The 19,590-nt window shown below is 36.4% G+C and overlaps 1 protein-coding gene across 1 annotated transcript in view; it reads right to left on the bottom strand.

The window, feature by feature from the left end:
* Positions 1 to 19,590, bottom strand: part of LOC123318759 (delta(14)-sterol reductase LBR-like) — a 45,975-nt gene that overhangs the window by 20,922 nt on the left and 5,463 nt on the right. The window contains exon 2 of the mRNA XM_044905494.1: positions 9,409 to 10,083. Within this exon, the coding sequence (XP_044761429.1) occupies positions 9,409 to 10,074 (666 nt within the window). The 5' untranslated portion in view covers positions 10,075 to 10,083. The remainder of the gene's footprint in view (positions 1 to 9,408; positions 10,084 to 19,590) is intronic.

The raw sequence follows: 19,590 nt of genomic DNA, 5'->3' as shown, positions 1-19,590 counted from the left end.
AATCAAGCATCAAACCAGCACTCCATACACGCCTGAGCAAAATGGGCTAGCGGAACGGATGAACAGAACGTTGGTCGAGCGTGCTAAATGTATGCTGTTTGAAGCTGATCTGAAGAAAACGTATTGGGCTGAGGCGGTTGCTACAGCAGCTTATATCATTAACCGATCACCATCACGTGTTTTGAATGAGGTAACACCATATGAAAAATGGACTGGTAAGAAATCGAACCTTTCACATTTGAAGATTTTTGGCTGTAAGGCTATGGTACATGTTCCTAAGCATAATCGTTCAAAATGGGACCGTAAATCACGTGGATTAATTTTTTTGGGTTACTGCGAAAATACAAAGGGATACAGATTATTTGACCCAGTTGGTAAAAAGATTATAATCAGCAGGGATGTAATTTTCATCGAGAAAACGGAGATAGCGAAAAATATATCACAGGAACCTATATCAGAACCACCCCTTGCTTCAATCACTCTTAGTTCCAACAATAGTACATTGGAACGCGAAGATGTTTCACAAAATAGCACTATGGCAACCACTAGTGATGAATCTTTTGCCAGCAGTATTGGAACTGACGATCCTACATATTATCCAACTACAAGTGATCATGATAGCGATGTTGATGATTTCCAGAGAGATTATAATTTGATATCACAACAAAGGAATAATATGGAGGGCAATAATTTTATGTGTGTTACACAGTTTTCAGATCCATTGACTGAGAAAGAAGCTTTATCAAGCACTAATGCTAAAGAATGGAAAGAAGCAATGGATGAAGAGTATAAGTGTTTATTAGAAAATGATACGTGGGAGTTGACTAATCTCCCATCAAATAAACATCCAATACCATGCAAATGGGTTTTTAAAACTAAAACAGATGAAAATGGTCAGATAGTAAAGTACAAAGCAAGGCTTGTGATAAAAGGATGTTCACAAAAATTTGGAATTGACTACAAGGAGGTTTTTTCACCTGTTGTCAGACTTGCATCATTGAGATATTTATTTGCCTTATCTGTTAAATATAATTTGGATATATGGCAAATGGATGCTGTGTCTGCTTTTCTTCAAGGTGACATAGAAGAGGAGATTTATATGTTGCAGCCTCCTATGTACTGCATGGGTGAACAAGTATGTCGCTTAAAGAAATCACTTTATGGTTTGAAACAGGCTAGCAGGCAATGGAATAAGAAGCTTGATTTCACATTGAAAGAAATGGGACTAGAACAGTCGAAGCAGGATCTTTGCATTTATTATAAAATCAAAGACAAAGACAACATGGTTTTTCTAGCCATATATGTTGATGATTTGATTTTATTCACTAATAATGAGGAGTCGAAATGTTACATAAAAGGAGAATTGCATAAAAAATTCAAAATGAAGGATCTTGGAGAGATACGTTACTGTATAGGAATACATGTTGAACGAGATAGAGAGAAAGGCATAATTTATTTAGATCAGAAAAAATATATACAACAAGTATTAGAAAAATATGGAATGTCAGATTGTAAATCTGTGAAAACTCCAATGGATTTGAATTCCAAGTTACAAAAATCAGAGGAAACAAAAATTTTACATGATATTCCATATCAGGAGATAATCGGATGCTTGTTATACATTTCTCAAATTACAAGGCCTGACATAAGTTTTGTTATTAATATGTTGAGCAAATATAATAACAAGCCTGAAATGAAGCATTGGATTGCACTTAAGAGAATTATGCGTTACTTGAAAGGCACTCAGGATTGTAGACTGAGTTATAAGCAAAACTTGGAGGAGACTATGACCCATGGATACTGTGATGCAGACTGGGCCAGCTCAGAAGATGACCGGCGTTCCTGTACAGGTTACACATTTCTGTTTCAGGGAGGAGCAATTAGCTGGAATTCAAGGCGTCAGCCTACTGTGGCTCTATCTACAACAGAGGCTGAATACATGTCTTTGTCGTCTTGTGTACAAGAAGCTTTGTGGTTAAAGCAATTTCAAGAAAGTTTTTGGCCACAACTCAAGGATGAGGCCATGATTATTTACAGTGATAATCAAAGTTCTATAAAACTTTCAGGTTGTGACAACTACCACGCCAGGACCAAACACATAGATGTGAGGCACCATTTTGTTCGTGACAGAGTACTTGGAGGGGCCATTGATGTTCGCTATATACAGACGGATGCGATGGTTGCTGATGCACTCACTAAAGTCACCTCACACCCTAAATTGGTTTATTGTTCTTCGAAGATGGGGTTATGTTTAAGGGAGGATGTTGGAAAAATATTAAACACAACCTAATATATAATATTCTGTAGTCATCATGTTTCATAGTAACCACATAATTCTGTTAATTGAGTTAGCTTTGAATCAGAATAGTTGAACGTGTGTCATTTGTGTGCAATATACGTTTTTCATTAATCAATTCTATTTTCTTGGTGTATTTAATAAATGACAAAGAAATAGAATGGCGAAATGCAAAGTGAAATATCTAGGAATAACAATGGATGAAAACCTAACCATATGAATACACAGAAAAAGGAACAGTAAAAACAGCGCGAAGAATCAGAGGATATCTCTATCCCTTCATAAATCGGAAGAGCAAACTGGATCATGTACTTAAAGTCAAACACAAGAAAGCAATAATTAGACCGACAGTGGTATGAGGTAAAGTGTAAACTACGACGAAATCGAAGAACCAAGAGACCAAGGACCAGGCTTAGAGAAAACCTGTAGGAAGAACAGAGAGAGAAAAATTGACCCAGAGTAATCTAAAATGAAAAATAAATAACTACAGGAAAACGAAGAAGAAGACACCAGCAAGAGAATCGAGTTCTAGTCTGCAAATACGCAGACCCAGATGCATCGGAGTCGGAGTTGTATTGCTCTGACGAGGTCAAATGAGACCGAAACCATGTTCAGCATTATCTACTCTTCTTCGAGTTCTTCCTGTCCGACACTTGGTGATGTCCATGTCAGCGGGTGAAATGTGTCTGAATTCATTCTTATTATTTTAAACCGAATAATTTGGTACGAACATAGGTTGATATAAATATAAATGAATAAGAAACTAACTCAACTCTGTAAGAGTTCCCAGAACATTCAAAGCAAATATAGAGCAGGTACAAATCGGAAGGTCCGCGCCAAAATATAATTATGCATAAACAATATAAGGTGTCTTGGATAAGATGGAAAACATTTTAATGTGAGATAGAGAACACCTTGAGGACAGAGCTGTGCCGAGCACTGAAAACAGTGCTTCGAGCACTATAAGCTCTGAGCACTGACAAAAAGTGCTCCCGAGTCTAGAGCAGTAAGCACCGATTTTTCACAAAAGGCTCGCGAATACTAATAGAAGTACATAATTCGATTTTGCGAGCACTAAGTACTAAGTACTTTTCTGAAAAACTGTTGAAAATAAGATTATTTGTTATGAAATCTGCTTCTATTTCTTCGGAACGATAAGTTTCTTATTTTACTCTACAGCAGTTTCACGATTTCATAAGTAAAAGAAAATAATTGTTTCCCGAATGGAAATATGAATTCTACGAAGGCGTAGAAGAGGGCCACCAAATTATTTTTACCTAATTACGACTTCAAAGTACGAATTTTATTACGTTCCGAAATTTTACAAGGTGTTCTGTGACGGCATGAACTATTTCATGAAATATAGGTTGCTTTTTCAACGAATATTCATATTCATATAAAACTGGATAAATTGATGATTATGTATCTTTAAAATATTATATGTGGCGCTTCTACGCCTTCGAAGATTTGGTTTTTGATAGAGAAGAAAGTTAGCGAAGACTAATTTTCAATTTCTTTTAGGCCATTGATTAGGACCCAATTCGTTCTTTTGAGTAAGTTTCATATCATTAGTAATTTTTGAGTTATTCACGATTTTCTTTATTTCATAAATCTCGCCATCTATGAAAACCATTGAGTACTCCAGCATAGATTAAACACAGCCTTCTAAAGGAACAGCCTTCTATAAACGGCTGTGGATTAAACAAGCTCACTTGGACATCGTTTGAAGCGGCTTCCTCAAAGCACACCCATTATTAAGGACGTCTCTATAGAGGGCTGTGCTCAAAGCAAGTGCAATTAGGTCGTAAATCAGATGTATCACGTTTGTGGCAGTTTTCATTCAATGGAGAGGAAGCCAACAAGTGTTTTTATAAGTTCGCAGTTGGTCATCTGAAGATATTCAAATGCGCTATTTTTCTTATCCATTCTCCTTATTTGGATGTTGAATTATTGAAAGAAGAAAGAAATTCCCTTCTTTATTCTTTCACAAAATGAGGAACTCGGTTTTCACAAAATGCGGATTTGTTTCATGCTATTTCATATTTCATATACCAGTAAGCAATCATATAAAAAGCAGAATTGAATAATATTACAATTACATTTCACGTGAAATACAAATACATAAATGAATATTATTTTCATAAACAGGTTGAGTCAGATCGAATTATTCATATTCTTGGGTTTATATTATGCAGGGTGTTTCACCCCGATAGTTAATTGAATTTTTTCAGAGAAGTAATCAAAATTCTATGCTGAAAATTCTCATGTTGGTGTTCTCGACAATGAGCTTTCTCCTTTGAATATTTTCAGACCGTTGCAACTTCCAGCTTACGGTTAGGTATATGCCGGAATTAGATTTCAGGTTCCTCATTTCAAATGTCACACCCAGTTTATCTTTGCACCGTTAAATAGCCGATTTGGTGGCAATTCCAACAGTGCGCCATACCATGAATAAAAACTCTAAGATTTGTGTGTTATTGGGATTCTTATGATAAAAATGTTAAGAACGCGGAAGGTCACAATTTTGAATATTTCTGCTGGGAAGGGCCCTTTCAAAAAATCGTCGAAGATCAAGAAGACCAGCGAATTAATCAGAACTCAACATTTTCAAATTAAAACACATATCTGTAGATGAAATGACAATAGGGATGGTTTTTATATCTTTCAGCATTCACTGTCTCCTCGTTTGTTCTTCTAGATCTCTGTATTTTAAAATTTTTTCGTTGTGTCTATCTAGAAGATTGTTATTATTTGGAATCGCCACGTCGATGAATAGTGCTGTGTCCTCATCCTTATTGAGCAATATGAGGTCTGGTCTAATGTGAGTTATTTCCGGTCTGTGAGAATCGTCCGATCCCAGTAGAGCTTGTGATGTTCATTTTCCAGTACAGCATCTGGATGGTAATTGTAATAAGGAACCCTTTTCGAACTTAGAAGTTGGTGTTTAAATGCCAATTCTTGGTGAAGAATCTTGGCAACAGCATCATGTCGACTCTTGTACTCCGTGCCCGCGAACTTCTGACATCCCCTGGTGATGTGCTATGGATAGTTTCATGTGTCGCTCGACCATAACGACAGCTATCATACTTCACTGAGGGATCCTTGGCGATATATTTCATGTAGTTATTTTATTTTTATTATTATTATTATTCTTCATCAAATAGTCTAACCCTGTGGTATACTACATACATGCCTCATAAAGTGACAACGCGTCGATCGCTTATTCTTGTTTCGACCAAGACTTTCAGAGGGCTTAGTGCTTAGTAATCCCTAGAAGTAATCGCGAGTTCTTTAGTGATTACTAAGCACTAAGTCTTTCTTGAAAGTGCTCCAATTTCTAAGCACTAAGCTCTGGTTCTAAAAAGTGATCGGGAGCACAATGTTCGGAAGCACAAAAAGGCTTCAAGTGCTTTCACAAGAACTAAGCACAATGCTTTGGCACAGCTCTGCTTGAGGATCACGAAAAAATATGTATAGTAGGTATCTAGGAGTCCTAGATTCTGATTTAGAGGGTGTTTTTCGAATTTGAATGGAAATTAAAACCCCTACATCTCCTGAGCAGAATCATCGATTTATCCGAAATTTGGAATGAAGTTACCTTCAATGAGATAACAGAAAACTGCAATCTTATATATCATTCGATTTGTATCACCTAAATTTGGACAGTTCTTAAAACTTCGCGAAATAACCCTGTACAATGAATTTAATGATTTCTGCGATATCTGCGTAAACTGAAAGATTCATTCATTCAATTCGCCAAATAATATTGCATGGCACTATCCAGGCTGCCGAAGACTGACTTTTATTTCTTGATAGAAAAGAAAGCGGTACGGCTGGGAACGGCGAGAACTGTACGCAAGTACAAGGGGAGTGCAGAGGAGCACCGTCTGCATCGACAGGAAGTGCGGATGGATCAGGAATCCAACAGACGGCAAGAAGTCGAGGAGCGGCCCGAACCCGACCACCACCACGAGCCCGAAAACCTGGAAAGGGCTCCAACAGAGCTTAATCCTTTTGATATCTGAGATATCTGTGAAAGTGAATTTTCCTCTGGAGAGGAGTGTGAAAGCCGCAAGGCTAAAGTCTTAATAGTAATTTTTATTTCAGAAAAAGCCAATATATGTATACATACACATTATACACATATACATACATATACATATTGCTGTAACTCGATGACGAGTATGAAACGTTACACATGTATCATCAGAATGAAATACAGGCAATAAAACAAAAACACAAAATTGCACTCAGTTATTACAAAGGGGCATTTGGGTACTCTAGCACAGTATAATGCTCCAGCTTAATAACAGTTTATGTTATTCCTTTTTGAAAACATATTTTTTGTCCATTTGCTTGAAACGTAGAGGTAATTTATTAAAAAGCTTCATACAAACATACTTGGCCTCTTTCTCTGTACCTAACTTATTGTAAGAATGGGATGGTAAGTTTTCCCTGAAATACTCTCGGTTCTCGAAAATACACATCAAATACTCTTCCATAGGTACTGCAGCAAAAGTTAACAAACCACTGCAAGATGCTCTATAACTGAGTTTGTTGATATGTCTTATGCCCCTCTTTTGAGTTCTGAATAGGTCCTTTCGTTTGCATAGTAAGTGTGGCACTTTCTACACTCGGTGTAATTTACACTCTATTCTAGTATTCGTTTGCTGATTGGATTTACACCAGTGTAGAGCAGATGTAGTTCATCTACGAGTACACCTAGTCAAAAGGAGGTGTGATAATAGAGTTCCGTGGTGTGAAATGCAAAATTTGATCTCGATGTCACGAACGTCACAGTAATCTACTTCAAAATGGATACAATTACATTTAAAATTACAAGAGGATGAAAAAGTAACAAATCTTCTGAGAAACCTTACCTTACCTTAGATTAAATCAAAATTATCAGTCTATGAGCGTAATAAACCAACTGATTTTTTCCATTCGTTTGCGCAACTACACTGAAAATCAGCTGATTAAAAGTACAGTGTAGATTACACTACACCAATAAGCAGAGGAAAGGACCTTTTATTTCATTTGAAGCCTTGACATTTCCATACAAAACTGCTCCGTATCTAAGAGGTGCTTCAAAACTTGAGAAATAAATCACTTTCGAACCTCATCCACTCAAATACTGTGACATTCTTAAAGTGTAGCACTATTCATCTCATAACGAAGAGAATTTTGAATCTTTATGGATTTTATCAAGTGAATATACATTTTATTGAATGTTAATTTGAGTTTTCATTTGATCGAATGTATTGGTTTTTTGAAGCGTAACTCAAGGATGGGTCTTTAACAATTATTGATCTTTAAGTCCATTGATTAGCAAGAATGACCTATAAAGTTTTCAGTTTTCCGGAACCTCATAGAAGGAAGCTATCTTTATTCCAAATTTCGGATGAATCTATGATTCCGTTCAGGAAATAAAGTGGTTTTAATTTCCATTCAAATTTGAAAAATACCCTGAAACTCAGAATCTAGAACTCCTAGATAATAAATATGGGGATTTTTCGTGATCCTCTAGGTGTTCTCTATCTCAAATTGAAATGTTTCCCATATTATCAGGGTCACCCTGTATAATAAAACATATTATACTAACTGACAAAGAAACTGCAACACCCAGAAGGAGCTGTTTAAATTTTGATTTTTTTTTTTTGGTAAAACATAGATAGTATATCAAGGAGTAAATGAATGAAATTTGAAATAAATCGTGAAAGTTTTTTCATAAAAACATTTTTTGTAACTTTAATATTGTAGTCGTTTTTTGCAAATTTTTTAAATTTTACAACAAACCAGCTGTTCGAGGAGATCCAAAGTCGGTATTTAGTTGTTGTTAAAATGCCTAGAGCACGTGTACGCAGAATTTATCGCTACAAAAGTGAATTTGAAAGAAGTCGAATTATTGGTCTACGGGAGGCGGGGTTGTTATGAGATGTTGTCAAGCATGGTTTGATAATGCCCAAAATCGAAGAGGAGTATGCACCAGACGTCGAAGGGGCACAAATGAAGGTCGAGATTGGCGTCTAAGACTTATGGCCATTAGAGACCGATTTGCGACAACTCGATCTTTGGCTGATAGAGGAGAAGTGGTTAGGAGAACAAGGCCATCCTGTCTGTAATTGTCCGAACGGTTTACCGCCGTATAAGGTTTTATGGACTGGCGGCAACGATTACAGTGGTGCAGAGAACGACAACATTGGAATATGGAATGGCATCAGGTCTCTCATGTCAATTCTCCTTGGCATGATGGCCGAAGAAGGGTAAAACAACGTCGAGGAGCAAGACGTGAACCTCATTTTGATGTTGAGCGTCATGTACACCGGACAGTAGGTGTTATGCAGGTCACCTTTAGTTTTATTCGAGGTAACATGACAGCGCTGCGTTACCTGCAAGAAATAGTGGAGCCATATGTTCTCCCTCACCTTAACCGGATCAAGAATCCAATATTTCAGCAAGATAATGCTCGACCTCATGTTGCCAGAGTTAGTTTGAACTTTTTTGAAGCGACCCATGTGAATCTTTTGCTGTGGCGGCCCAGATCCCCCTATCTTTCGCCCATAGAGCATGTTTGGGACATCATGGGTAGAAGGCTTGGAAATTTACCCCAGCCCGCATGGACTTTGGCGGCTCTGAGGCATGAAGTACAAGTAGCTTGGGATAGTATCCCTCAAGAAGAAATAGACCATCTTCTTGCATCAATGCCAAGACGTGTTGAGGGGTGTATATCCGCGTTGGACAAACACATTATAAACAAATTTAATAAAAAAATTGTAAACCCTTCGTTTTTTCTTCTCCAAATTTTAATCATTTACTCCTTGCTATACTATCTATGTTTTACCGAAAAAAATGTTAAATTTAAACAGCTCCTTCTGGGTGTTGCAGTTTCTTTGTCAGTTAGTTTATATTCTTCCATGGCATCGAGAATCATCACCTTCCTTTGGATTATTTTAAAAAACTTAATTAATTTACGTATATTCCGGTATGAAGATATCTTTTGAATTATGATCAATTTTTTTTCATTTCACGTGCAACTTTTATAAATTTTTTCTTCATAGCAAAGGAAGCAATTGGTCCATATATTAAAAAAGTTTATTAGTACGAACACTCACCATGGTACTAGTGTATATTTTCACAAAGGTGAATTTGATGTCCACTGTATTAAACAAACGGGGGTTTATCTGACGACCGTTGTAAAAAGCGCTGATGAAGGGTGTCCCAATCTCAGCAGGATTCAACTCATCCTCTCGTGCGTTAAAACTGAAAATATACAGGAAAACCGCCAGCGAAACTTGAAAGATTAACACACTAACTACCATGTCTAACAAATGCTCACAAATATAATTCGAAACAGGGACTCCAGAACTCTCGCAGACTAACATCGTGAGTATAATGCATAGAGTTGAATTGAATCCGTTCAAATTGTAGGTATAGTCTTTCACCCGAATTTTTTCACCACCTAAAGGCAGGCAACCGAATATAACGAGAACGACGACATATGCTAGAAAATATAAGAAGGATTCTAGTTGGAAAAGGTCCGACAAAGACTTATATTGACTCAAATCTGGTAAGGAAGTGAAGGAGCATTGCTTCTCGTTGCAAACTAAATGAAAACCGATTGTCAGTATTGGCACAATTAAAATTTCGAAAATCATATTCGAAAGCTCCCAAGTTGTAACGATTCTTGGTGCTTGTTCCTGTCTTTTCGACATGCTGTTTTTTTTCTGTCCTTGTGTGTTCTTTCCATTTTCGAGGTTCCTTTTACGTGGTTCGACCATTATTCTGTCCTGAAAAATGTAAAAAGATAGTGAAATGATAAGTCTGCAGAAAATAAGAAAAGAAGAATCAAACCATAATTCTTCCTCACCCTGTATATGGAAGAATCAACTTTTATGTTATCAACAACAGGCGGTCAGAGTCCCTGATCGATAATAGATATAATAGATAGATAGATAGATAGGTGCAAAGGTGCAGCATAAAATTTTGTATCACGACAAAAATACTTACGGAATTGATATAGTATTGACTGAATAATTTGAATGGATAAGTATAATCGATGAGTTCTTATATTTGCATTGAACGGTTTATGAATTTCTTGCGTATTAATTGTGTCCCTTCAATTTTCCACGTCGAGTAGGTCCACCGAACAACTGTAAATTAGTCATGAAATCTAAATATCGATGGTATAGTGAGATACTTGAAAACAAACTGAAATTTTCGACAATCAGATAGACCTAGTCGCCATTTTGATTATACAAAACTCGCGGCGAAAATCGGTAGAGTACTGTTGGAGACTTTTGGTGGTTTTATTGCATTGAACTCTAAAAAAGTTCACTAGTTCTTAATTTGCGATTTCAATATTTTACGTATAGCCTTAATTTTTTTTATTGAAGTTAAAGCACCACTTGATGTTACCCCACCTCTTTTTTTCCAATTTAGTCGGTTTTTTACGAGAAAAAAAAGTTGAAGTGTTTATAAAGCTTATCTTTAAAATCATATTTTGGCGCTTTTTCAACATATTTCGATAAAAATAGCGACGGGTTGACATCGGCAATCCAATTCTTTATTGAAAATATGTTATTTATAGTGTTATATGCAAAAATTATGCTGAAAATCAGGAATAGGGGAGACTAGGGAGCATTGATACATGGGGAGGCTTGATACAGGCTTATATCCGCGGTCTGTAGCCGTTTTGAAAAGAAATATACTGGTGAACACTATTCTCTGGCAGAAGGCACTACGTGACCTTAATCTGTAAGGCTAACAGTAGTTTGTTCGTGAAATATTCAACAAAGAGTGTTTCGAGGTGAGAAATTGTAAGTATTTACTCACGTTACCTAAGGGTTTTATGATCATGCATTAATCTTTCGGCATAAACAAACATTTGACTGGGAAACATGCATAAAACTACTTAATTTACTGTTTTATTAGGTTGCCAAAATGTATGGGTATAAAATGAAAACATAAATTACTTTAAAACTTGCTTTCAGGGAGGTTTGAGACATTTAGGGTGGGGAGGCCTGATACATGTATCATCTTTAAAAAATATTCCGGAGCTGGTTGGACAGGCCTACATAAAGGCGTTTTTACCATCCAACCTACCTTCTGAACATGTTTCTGCACCTACGGGACCAAAGCAAACCAGTATCATTGCTGACCTACCTACTGATCTAGTAATTCTGGATCAGGCGTCAGGTGCGCTCGCAATGGTGCCACGAAGAATGTGACCGTGTTAGAAATGGCACAAAAATGTTTATATGTTAAATCTGCAAGTGATAACAATGGGGCTTATATTTTCAGTTTATGTGTCTCATGCCTCCCAGTACACCGTATCAATCCTCCCATATGTGGGGAAGGCTTGAGACAGTTTGCATGTTTTTGTGTTCAACGTTTTGTACAGAATAAGATGTTTATGTTTTGAGAATTCTATATTTATTTCGTTGAACGATTAATCGAAGAATTATATAATGCTATAAAAGTCCTGTTTCTTCAAATAATTCATTTTACAAAAGTAAATATTCCAAAAACGTATCAACCCTCCCCAGTCTCCCCTAACTGAAAATTATTGAATATTCCTAATATTTCCTCTCGCGTGGTAATTTCTTCTTTTCATCTGACTCAGTTCGTAATTCAGGATATAGCTCATAGTTGGGCAGCCGACGATGCTAAATCGAGATTTACTCGAGCGTCGTGGAGACCTAGTGGATTTTGAAGATCAGATGGTAGAAAGAAAAAAAGGTTCTATGATGTATGCAGTTTCAGCGGTGGGGAAAGCGTCTGCTGGTTCTCAAACATGTAAAAAAAATCGTCAGGTGTACATACTCGAGCGTGTCAGATTAAGATACTGTATATGCCCTATGTGTCTCTGATAATAAATTCAAGTTGATCTGACAATTAGCGAGGTGGTGCTGGCCGTACGGAAGAGTTGAAAATGGTAAAAAAAAATTTCGAGCGTGTTAGATTTTTAGAGGATATGTTAATTGGACCCAAAGGAAGCTACTTTTCAAGAGACTGACAATTCGGATGTGACACATGGTCGCAGCGGTCTTTTGAAAATGCAAAAAACAATCGTTACTTGTACATACTCGAGCGTATCAGATTTTGATACAGATGGTAATGAAACTACCGGTGGCTTTCAACGAACTAAAACTTTATTCAACCAATATCTGACCGCACATGTCTAAACCACAGAATACGATACATTAAGATAAATGTATCATTTCAATACACATTTTAACAGATTGATAATCTCGGTGTTGCAGACGTGTTGACCTACTAATCTGACACTATAATCAGGAGAGGTTTTCTCAATCTTACAGTTTGAAGACAAAAAAGGAATTTTTTTTAAATATCTCCCTTCCTGTAGGTACCTCCAATCGTTTCTACGTTTCTGTATTCATTATGAGAGCTGTAAATAAGAAAATTCTAAACAACTTTTGTCTGAAGCAATTCTACATACCGTTTCCGAGTTAGAGGGCGATAAGGGCGAAGAACTTAGCCACACATGCAAAAGGCAAAGGTCAACGAGAAACCCAGTCTAATGTACATTCATCGCCATATACCTCAAAAACATTCAAACGTATAAAAAATTGCTTCGGGCAAAATTTGTAAAAAATGTTATGCTCTACAACTTTTATAATGAATGCGAAAACAATTTGAAACCCAGGAGAGGAGATAATTCAAAAAAACAGATTTTTGTGAGATTTATAGCAAATTTTTAATGTTTCGGCTTGCTGAAACTGTCAGATTATATTTTTTCCGATATTCTGGAATCATAGGCTTCAAAATAATGAAAAAAAGGTCACCTTGCTCGAGAATGTACACGGGACTTATTTTTTTGCCGTCAAATAAAACCCAAAAAATCTTCAATATTTATTTTACGGTTTTTAGATAAGTCCCTCGGACAACCAGTCACTTGGACAATTGAAATGGTCAGTGGCGGATTTACCATAGAGGCTGAGGGTGCGATCCACTAGGCGCTCACGCCGTTCACAACGATCACGACCACGACCGCCCGAATTACCGTTCCACTAGTGCCCGGCTTCAAAAGTGTATAGGCTAGTGGAACGGTACGTGAGCGACGGTGAACTCGTTTTTGAAAATTCAAAACGCGAAATGAATGCAGAAATCAGTTTTGTATAATTTGATTCTCTTGAGAAAGATGAAGAACCAAACTCTCGCCAAGTTCTTCTTTGATTTAAGCGGTTTAGCTTGCACAATATTGGTACAGTGGGAATCAGAATTCATTTACAAATCTTGTGTTCTTGTTCGTGAGAAAGCAATAGTGTTCAAAGATCTTTGGTAGTGTTGAAGATGGACTCCGATATTTTACAAAATTTACAAGTTGTAGCGGAATTTGATGATAAAATAAATAAAATAAATAAATAATAACTTTATTTCAAGGAATCTTCGTACAAAGATCAAATGAAATCGACGTCACGAAATCGACGATAACTCATCCATTTTAAATTTAGCGCCACGCGTTCACAAACGACCACTTCGACCAACGGGCAGAGATGGGTCGTCGATCGAAAACGATGACGCCATCGATTCGAAGCGGGCGATCGTGATCTTCTAGTGGAACGGCCTTAGGTCGTCGTGAGCGTTGTGCTCTGTAATCTGTGGCGTTGTGAGCGCCTAGTGGAACGCGCCCTCAGGGCGAGTAGGCTGCAGCCTAAAGGTAAGCGCACATACAACGGCATCGGACGGACGGTATGGATCGGAATAAATTACTTTCAATGGAACTGAATGGAGCAACGCACATATGTGCGGACGGCAGGCATCGCATCGCATCGCATCCGACGGAATTGAGGAACGAGAATTAAATTCCGACCGATGCGTGATGTGCCGGCCGATCCCGACATATGTGCGATACCAATCGGAGATTGCCGCGGCATCTGCGTCATTTTACAAGTCACTACATGCAGCGGCTTGTACGGGTAGTCATAAGAAATACGAATTCACGGAAGAAGCATGAGTTTTCAGGAGAACTTAATACTGCGCGTACAAAATTATAATGAATTGTACAGGGTGGGCAAATTTCGATGTTTTAGCACTACAGCTTTTAAACCAGTGGAGATAGACAAAATCTGATACCCCATTCTCGGTCTCTTTTTCTGAGAAACTAACAAGAGTAGTAGTAATTTTTTTCCACCTTCTTTTGTTTTCGAGTTATAAGCGAAAATTGGAAAAATGGCGATTTCGAAATTAATTTATATCTCCGCTAATACTGATGATAAAGCTCTGGAATTGAAACATTATACAGGCACTTTTTCAAGTAGAATCCAGTGGCGTGCTTGCCTTTTTAGCAGGATTTTTAATTACGAAGCTATTACCCAAAGTTTTGTTTTTTTAAATGGGAACATCAGATTTCTGTGCAATTTTCTGAAAGCTTAATTCTTACTGATTTCAAAAATATATAACATCATATAATTTGTATCAATATAAAAAATAGAAAATGGTCAAAAACCTTTGTTTTCCCAATATTTCTATGGTTTCAACTTTTGACGAGAACAGAAAAATAGATCTTCCTAAAACAAGATCAGTCTCCTTCCGGCAATGTCATTCTTTCTATGCTTTTTACCAATTTTCACAAAATTTGAATCTTGGAGAAATTGAGTAAGAAGCATCGAATTGAAAGGACTAATAGAAGGAGACTGTGGTAATGATAAGATGCTACATTTTTCTATTCTCATCGAAAGTTGAAACCATAGAAATATTGAGAAAGAAGGTTTTTGGCCATTTTTTATTATTTTTATTGATACAAACCATATGACGTTATATATTTTTGAAATCAGTAAAAATTGAGCATTCAAAAAATTGCACAGAAATCTAGTGTTTCCATTTAAAAAAACATAACTTTGGGTCATAGCTCCGTAATTAAACATCCTGCTGAAAGAGCAAGCACGCCACTGGATTCCACTTAAAGAAGTGCCTGTATAATGTTTCAATTTCAGAGCTCTATCATCAGTATTAGCGGAGATATAAATTTATTTCGAAATCGCCATTTTTTCAATTTTCGCTTATAACTCGAAAACAAAAGAAGGTGGCCAAAAAGCACTATAACACTTATTAGTTTCTCAGAAAAAGAGACCGAGAATGAGGTATCAGATTTTGTCTATCTCCACCGGTTTAAAAGCTGTAGTGCTAAAACATCGAAATTTGCCCACCCTGTACAATTAAGTGACAGAAATTATAGCAACCATTTTTTTTTTCGTCCTTCATCAAGTGCGGAAATAAATGAACATATTCTCCAAAATCCTTCCTTTTTTACATATGTCATGTATCCACATTCGTCTACGATTCCTTCGCTTTTGAAACTCTTCTTCCTCCAGAACAAACGCTAGTTCCTCACCGCTTGAAGACATATTCGCAACTAATCTATTCCTCCGGAGTCCGGCGATTCCGATGTTATATGTGCGATACCTTCATAAAAATTCCGCCGCTGCCGTGCCGTTCCTTCCATGCCGTCCGTCCGATGCCGATGTATGTGCGCTTACCTTAAGGCGGCAGTTTTCAGGGGGCGGCAAATTTGGGGACAATTATGTTTGTACTAATTATAAAAACTGAAATACTTGTATTTCAGTTATATTTTAATATCTATCTGAATCTGATGTTCCCTAAATATAAAAAAAAAACTGAACAAGTAGTGCATCACTACTATTTTCCTGTTTCCCTCTTATTAGTCTTATTTCGGCCGCATTGGATTCTATACTGAAACTTCCTGAGGGTGAAAAATTTCGGTGAAACCATCAGATTCTTACGAAGGCGTAGAAGGGCCACATAATATTTTAAAAATATTTTTCCTTAAATTCCGACTTTGAAGTCGGAATTTAATTAAATTCCGAGTTCGAAGTCGGAATTTAACAAAATTCCGAGTTCAAAGTCGGAATTTAACTAAATTCCGACTTCAAACACGGAATTTTATTCAGTTCCGAACTTCTACAGGGTGTTCTACGACGACGTAGATATGTTCCTGAATTACAGTTCGCTTTTCTACAAATATTTAAATTCATATAATACTAGGTGTTCCCACATTTATGATGAATGAATAATTATGTACACAGGGTGTACATTATTATTTGAGTTTTCTTCTATGAGAGGTCATAATAATGATAAGACAACCTTTCACAGACATGACATGACATGACATGAATATTTTTTTGACATAACTGTTTTTAAGGTATATTACGGATATTTTATGGAAAAATGTCCTTCTCTTATGTATTCATGGGGCTATCTCAATGGACAAGAAATCAGTACCTACACCCCGAGGTACACCTGGTGTGCTTTGATGTTTCTTATATGAAGAGGTCATTACAACGGTGAGAAAACCTCATATAGGTTTCTCTATGACGAATTGGTTCATTTCCAAATATGCTGAGATATTCAAGGGAGGATTCAGGTTTCACAAAATAAACACATTGTTCTTTAATAAATATTGAACTTGATGTATTTTATTGGAGAAAATTGTCATTAGGTACATGTTTTTGAATAATTATGAAATTATGGTCGTAGACAGGTAGAGGTAAGGTTGGGCCAAGCCTCCCCCCAGACCAGTACTGAAATAGTAACCATAAAATAACATTGAGCTCCCTGGCCCCCCCTCTGTATATGTGTTGAAATAATCTATGTCGTCGTAGAACAACACCCTGTGCATCTAGCCTGTATCGGTTTCGAAGTAAATAAAATTCCGACTTCAAAGTCGGAATTTTACTAAATTCCGACTTTGAACTCGGAATTTTGTTAAAGTCGGAATTTTACTAAATTCCGACTTTGAACTCGGAATTTTGTTAAAGTCGGAATTTTACTAAATTCCGACTTTGAACTCGGAATTTTGTTAAATTCCGACTTTGAACTCGGAATTTAGTTAAATTCCGACTTTGAACTCGGAATTTAACTAAATTCCGACCACAAAGTCGGAATTTAAGGAAAAATATTTTTAAAATATTATGTGGCCCTTCTACGCCTTCGTAGATTCTGAATCGTTGGGATGTGTTTCTTCGGTTCCTACGAAAACACAATTCAAGAAATGTTTGTCCAGAAGAGTCCGTATCTATGGCTATAGAGCCATAGATATTTGCCAGCCTGTACATAGGTACAGGGTGGGCAAAATTCGTTGTCTACTGAGGGGATCTCGAGAACTATAGCAGCTAGAAGAAACCGGATGACACATTATTTAGCTCTTTTTTCATGACTAATCCAAATCTGAAAACAGAACCGGCCTATCGTTTCTAGATTTTGAGTTATAAACAAAAATTGGGATTATGAAGTTCTCATAACTTTTTTGTGTTTGAAGTTACAGATCTGAAACTTCTTAGTCACTTTTATACGTAGATTCTACTGACAGAATCTTTTTTCCAATTCAAAAATAAAAAATTCAATGAAAGTTTGCATTTAAAATAACGAAAGTTCGCCTAATGTTTCGAAATGAAAAAATATTTGGTGCTCGTCAGTGGATTCTACGTAAAAAAGGGTCAAGGTTCAGATCAGTAACTTCAATGACAAAAAAGTTATGAGAACTTTTCGAAATCGTCAAAATTTCATTTGTTGCTAATTACTCAAAAATGGTTTTCACCATTCTTTGTTTCTCTGAAAAAGAGCTCGAGAATGTGTCATCTGTTTTTTTCCAGCTGATATAGTTCTCGAGTTTTCCTCAGTAGACAACGAATTTTGCCCACCCTGTATACACCAGCGAAGAATTGTTCGGGTGAGAGAACCTTTTTTTGCTTGAAAAAGTTATTTAACTAAGAAACACATCAAGCCAAGAAAAGCTGAACGCTTTGGCTCTTTTGTGTATAGAGTCAGAACTGATGAAGAAAATTTCGTATGCCGACATTGCAGAAAGATATTTTAATAACGTATAAATTAATAAATTAAGAGTATTTCATTGTCACCGTCAGTTAGATTGTGACCATATAATACATATAATAATATAAATAGTCGCAAAAATTCAGGGGCGACTAAAAAGTAGGGAAGGTCTTTCTTCTTTGTGCCCCTGCTTAGTTACAGCCTCCTAAAGATGGCGCCCGAAAAGCAGTTTTTGATTTTTTTTATGAAAATCAATGAACTTTCATGTATTCAATCAAGCAGATATTTTATATGGGCGGGAAGGCATTAAAAAAATTTTGGTTCTGTTCGTCTATAATAGAAAGGGGTAGTTTAATCCATCCCTGATTCTTGCTTTGCAAGAAACTTTTTCGATATTCATATCTCATAATAAAAAATTAATTTTGGATAACCCATTCTCAAAAAATCATCTTGAAATTTTTGTCACATACACTCATTAAGATGATTGTGTGCACAAACGCAGAAATATTCTATATGCACTTTGTTTAAGCTCTTTTTTTCCTGAAAAACCCTGAATTTTCCCAAGAAACTGCTAGAGAACTTATTTGTTAAGAATGGATCAAGCTATCCAAAATCAATCTTTCATTGTGAAATATGGATATGGAAAAAAGTTTCTTGCAGAACAATGGTGGGGGTGGCTTTTTCTAGCACTTTCAATCATAGAGGAACAGCATCGAAAATTTCTACCCCGCATAAAATATCTGCTTGATTTCATTGTTGTCAGTTTTTCGATTCTCAAGAAACAAATTAAAAACTGCTTTTAGGGCTTCAACTAAGCAGGGGGCTCAGAAAAAAAAATTTACATTATAGGTCCACCCTAATTTCTGACTAAAAATCACCCCCTTAATTTTTTGCAACTGTTCCTATGGACCATGCTACCATGTATAGATATATGGTGTGCCATACTCAATGATAATAAATTTTTTCTTTTTGTTTGATATAGAATATATCTATTCTATTTTAAACTGTGTGCCTTATAAAAATGATTTGATTACGTTTACTGAATGTATATCACTGTGTGACTAATATCACTTAATATATCCATTACTTCGCCTCATTAGAAGTCTATGACTAAATTTTATTTCATTCAGAAATAAACGTTCTATTTCTTGTGAAATCACATCTTCGCATCTTTGCGTTGTAAAAATGATCTGGGAACTCGAAAACTGACACATCGATCCCCTTTGTTCATAATAATTATGAGTAGTTATTAGGACCACAGTGTACAAATCTCAAAGTTATATTTTCACTGACACAAAAATTGTCATTAATATTTTGAACTAAATAATTATGGTAAGGGCGGCAAAATTTGAATAGCCTACTGGCGGCAAATATGTAAATCCGCCACTGGAAATGGTTATCCGTAGGAAATTTTTGTTGCCCCTTCAATAAAAAGGATATGATAAGATTTTTACTTGGGAAATGAACATTCTAATGCTTGACAC

This window comes from Coccinella septempunctata, chromosome 1 (assembly GCF_907165205.1).
Source record: "Coccinella septempunctata chromosome 1, icCocSept1.1, whole genome shotgun sequence".
In the NCBI taxonomy this organism is placed as follows: Eukaryota; Metazoa; Arthropoda; class Insecta; order Coleoptera; family Coccinellidae; genus Coccinella; species Coccinella septempunctata.
Note: the sequence above shows the minus strand (reverse complement) of the source record. Positions and strands in the feature narration are given on the sequence as shown.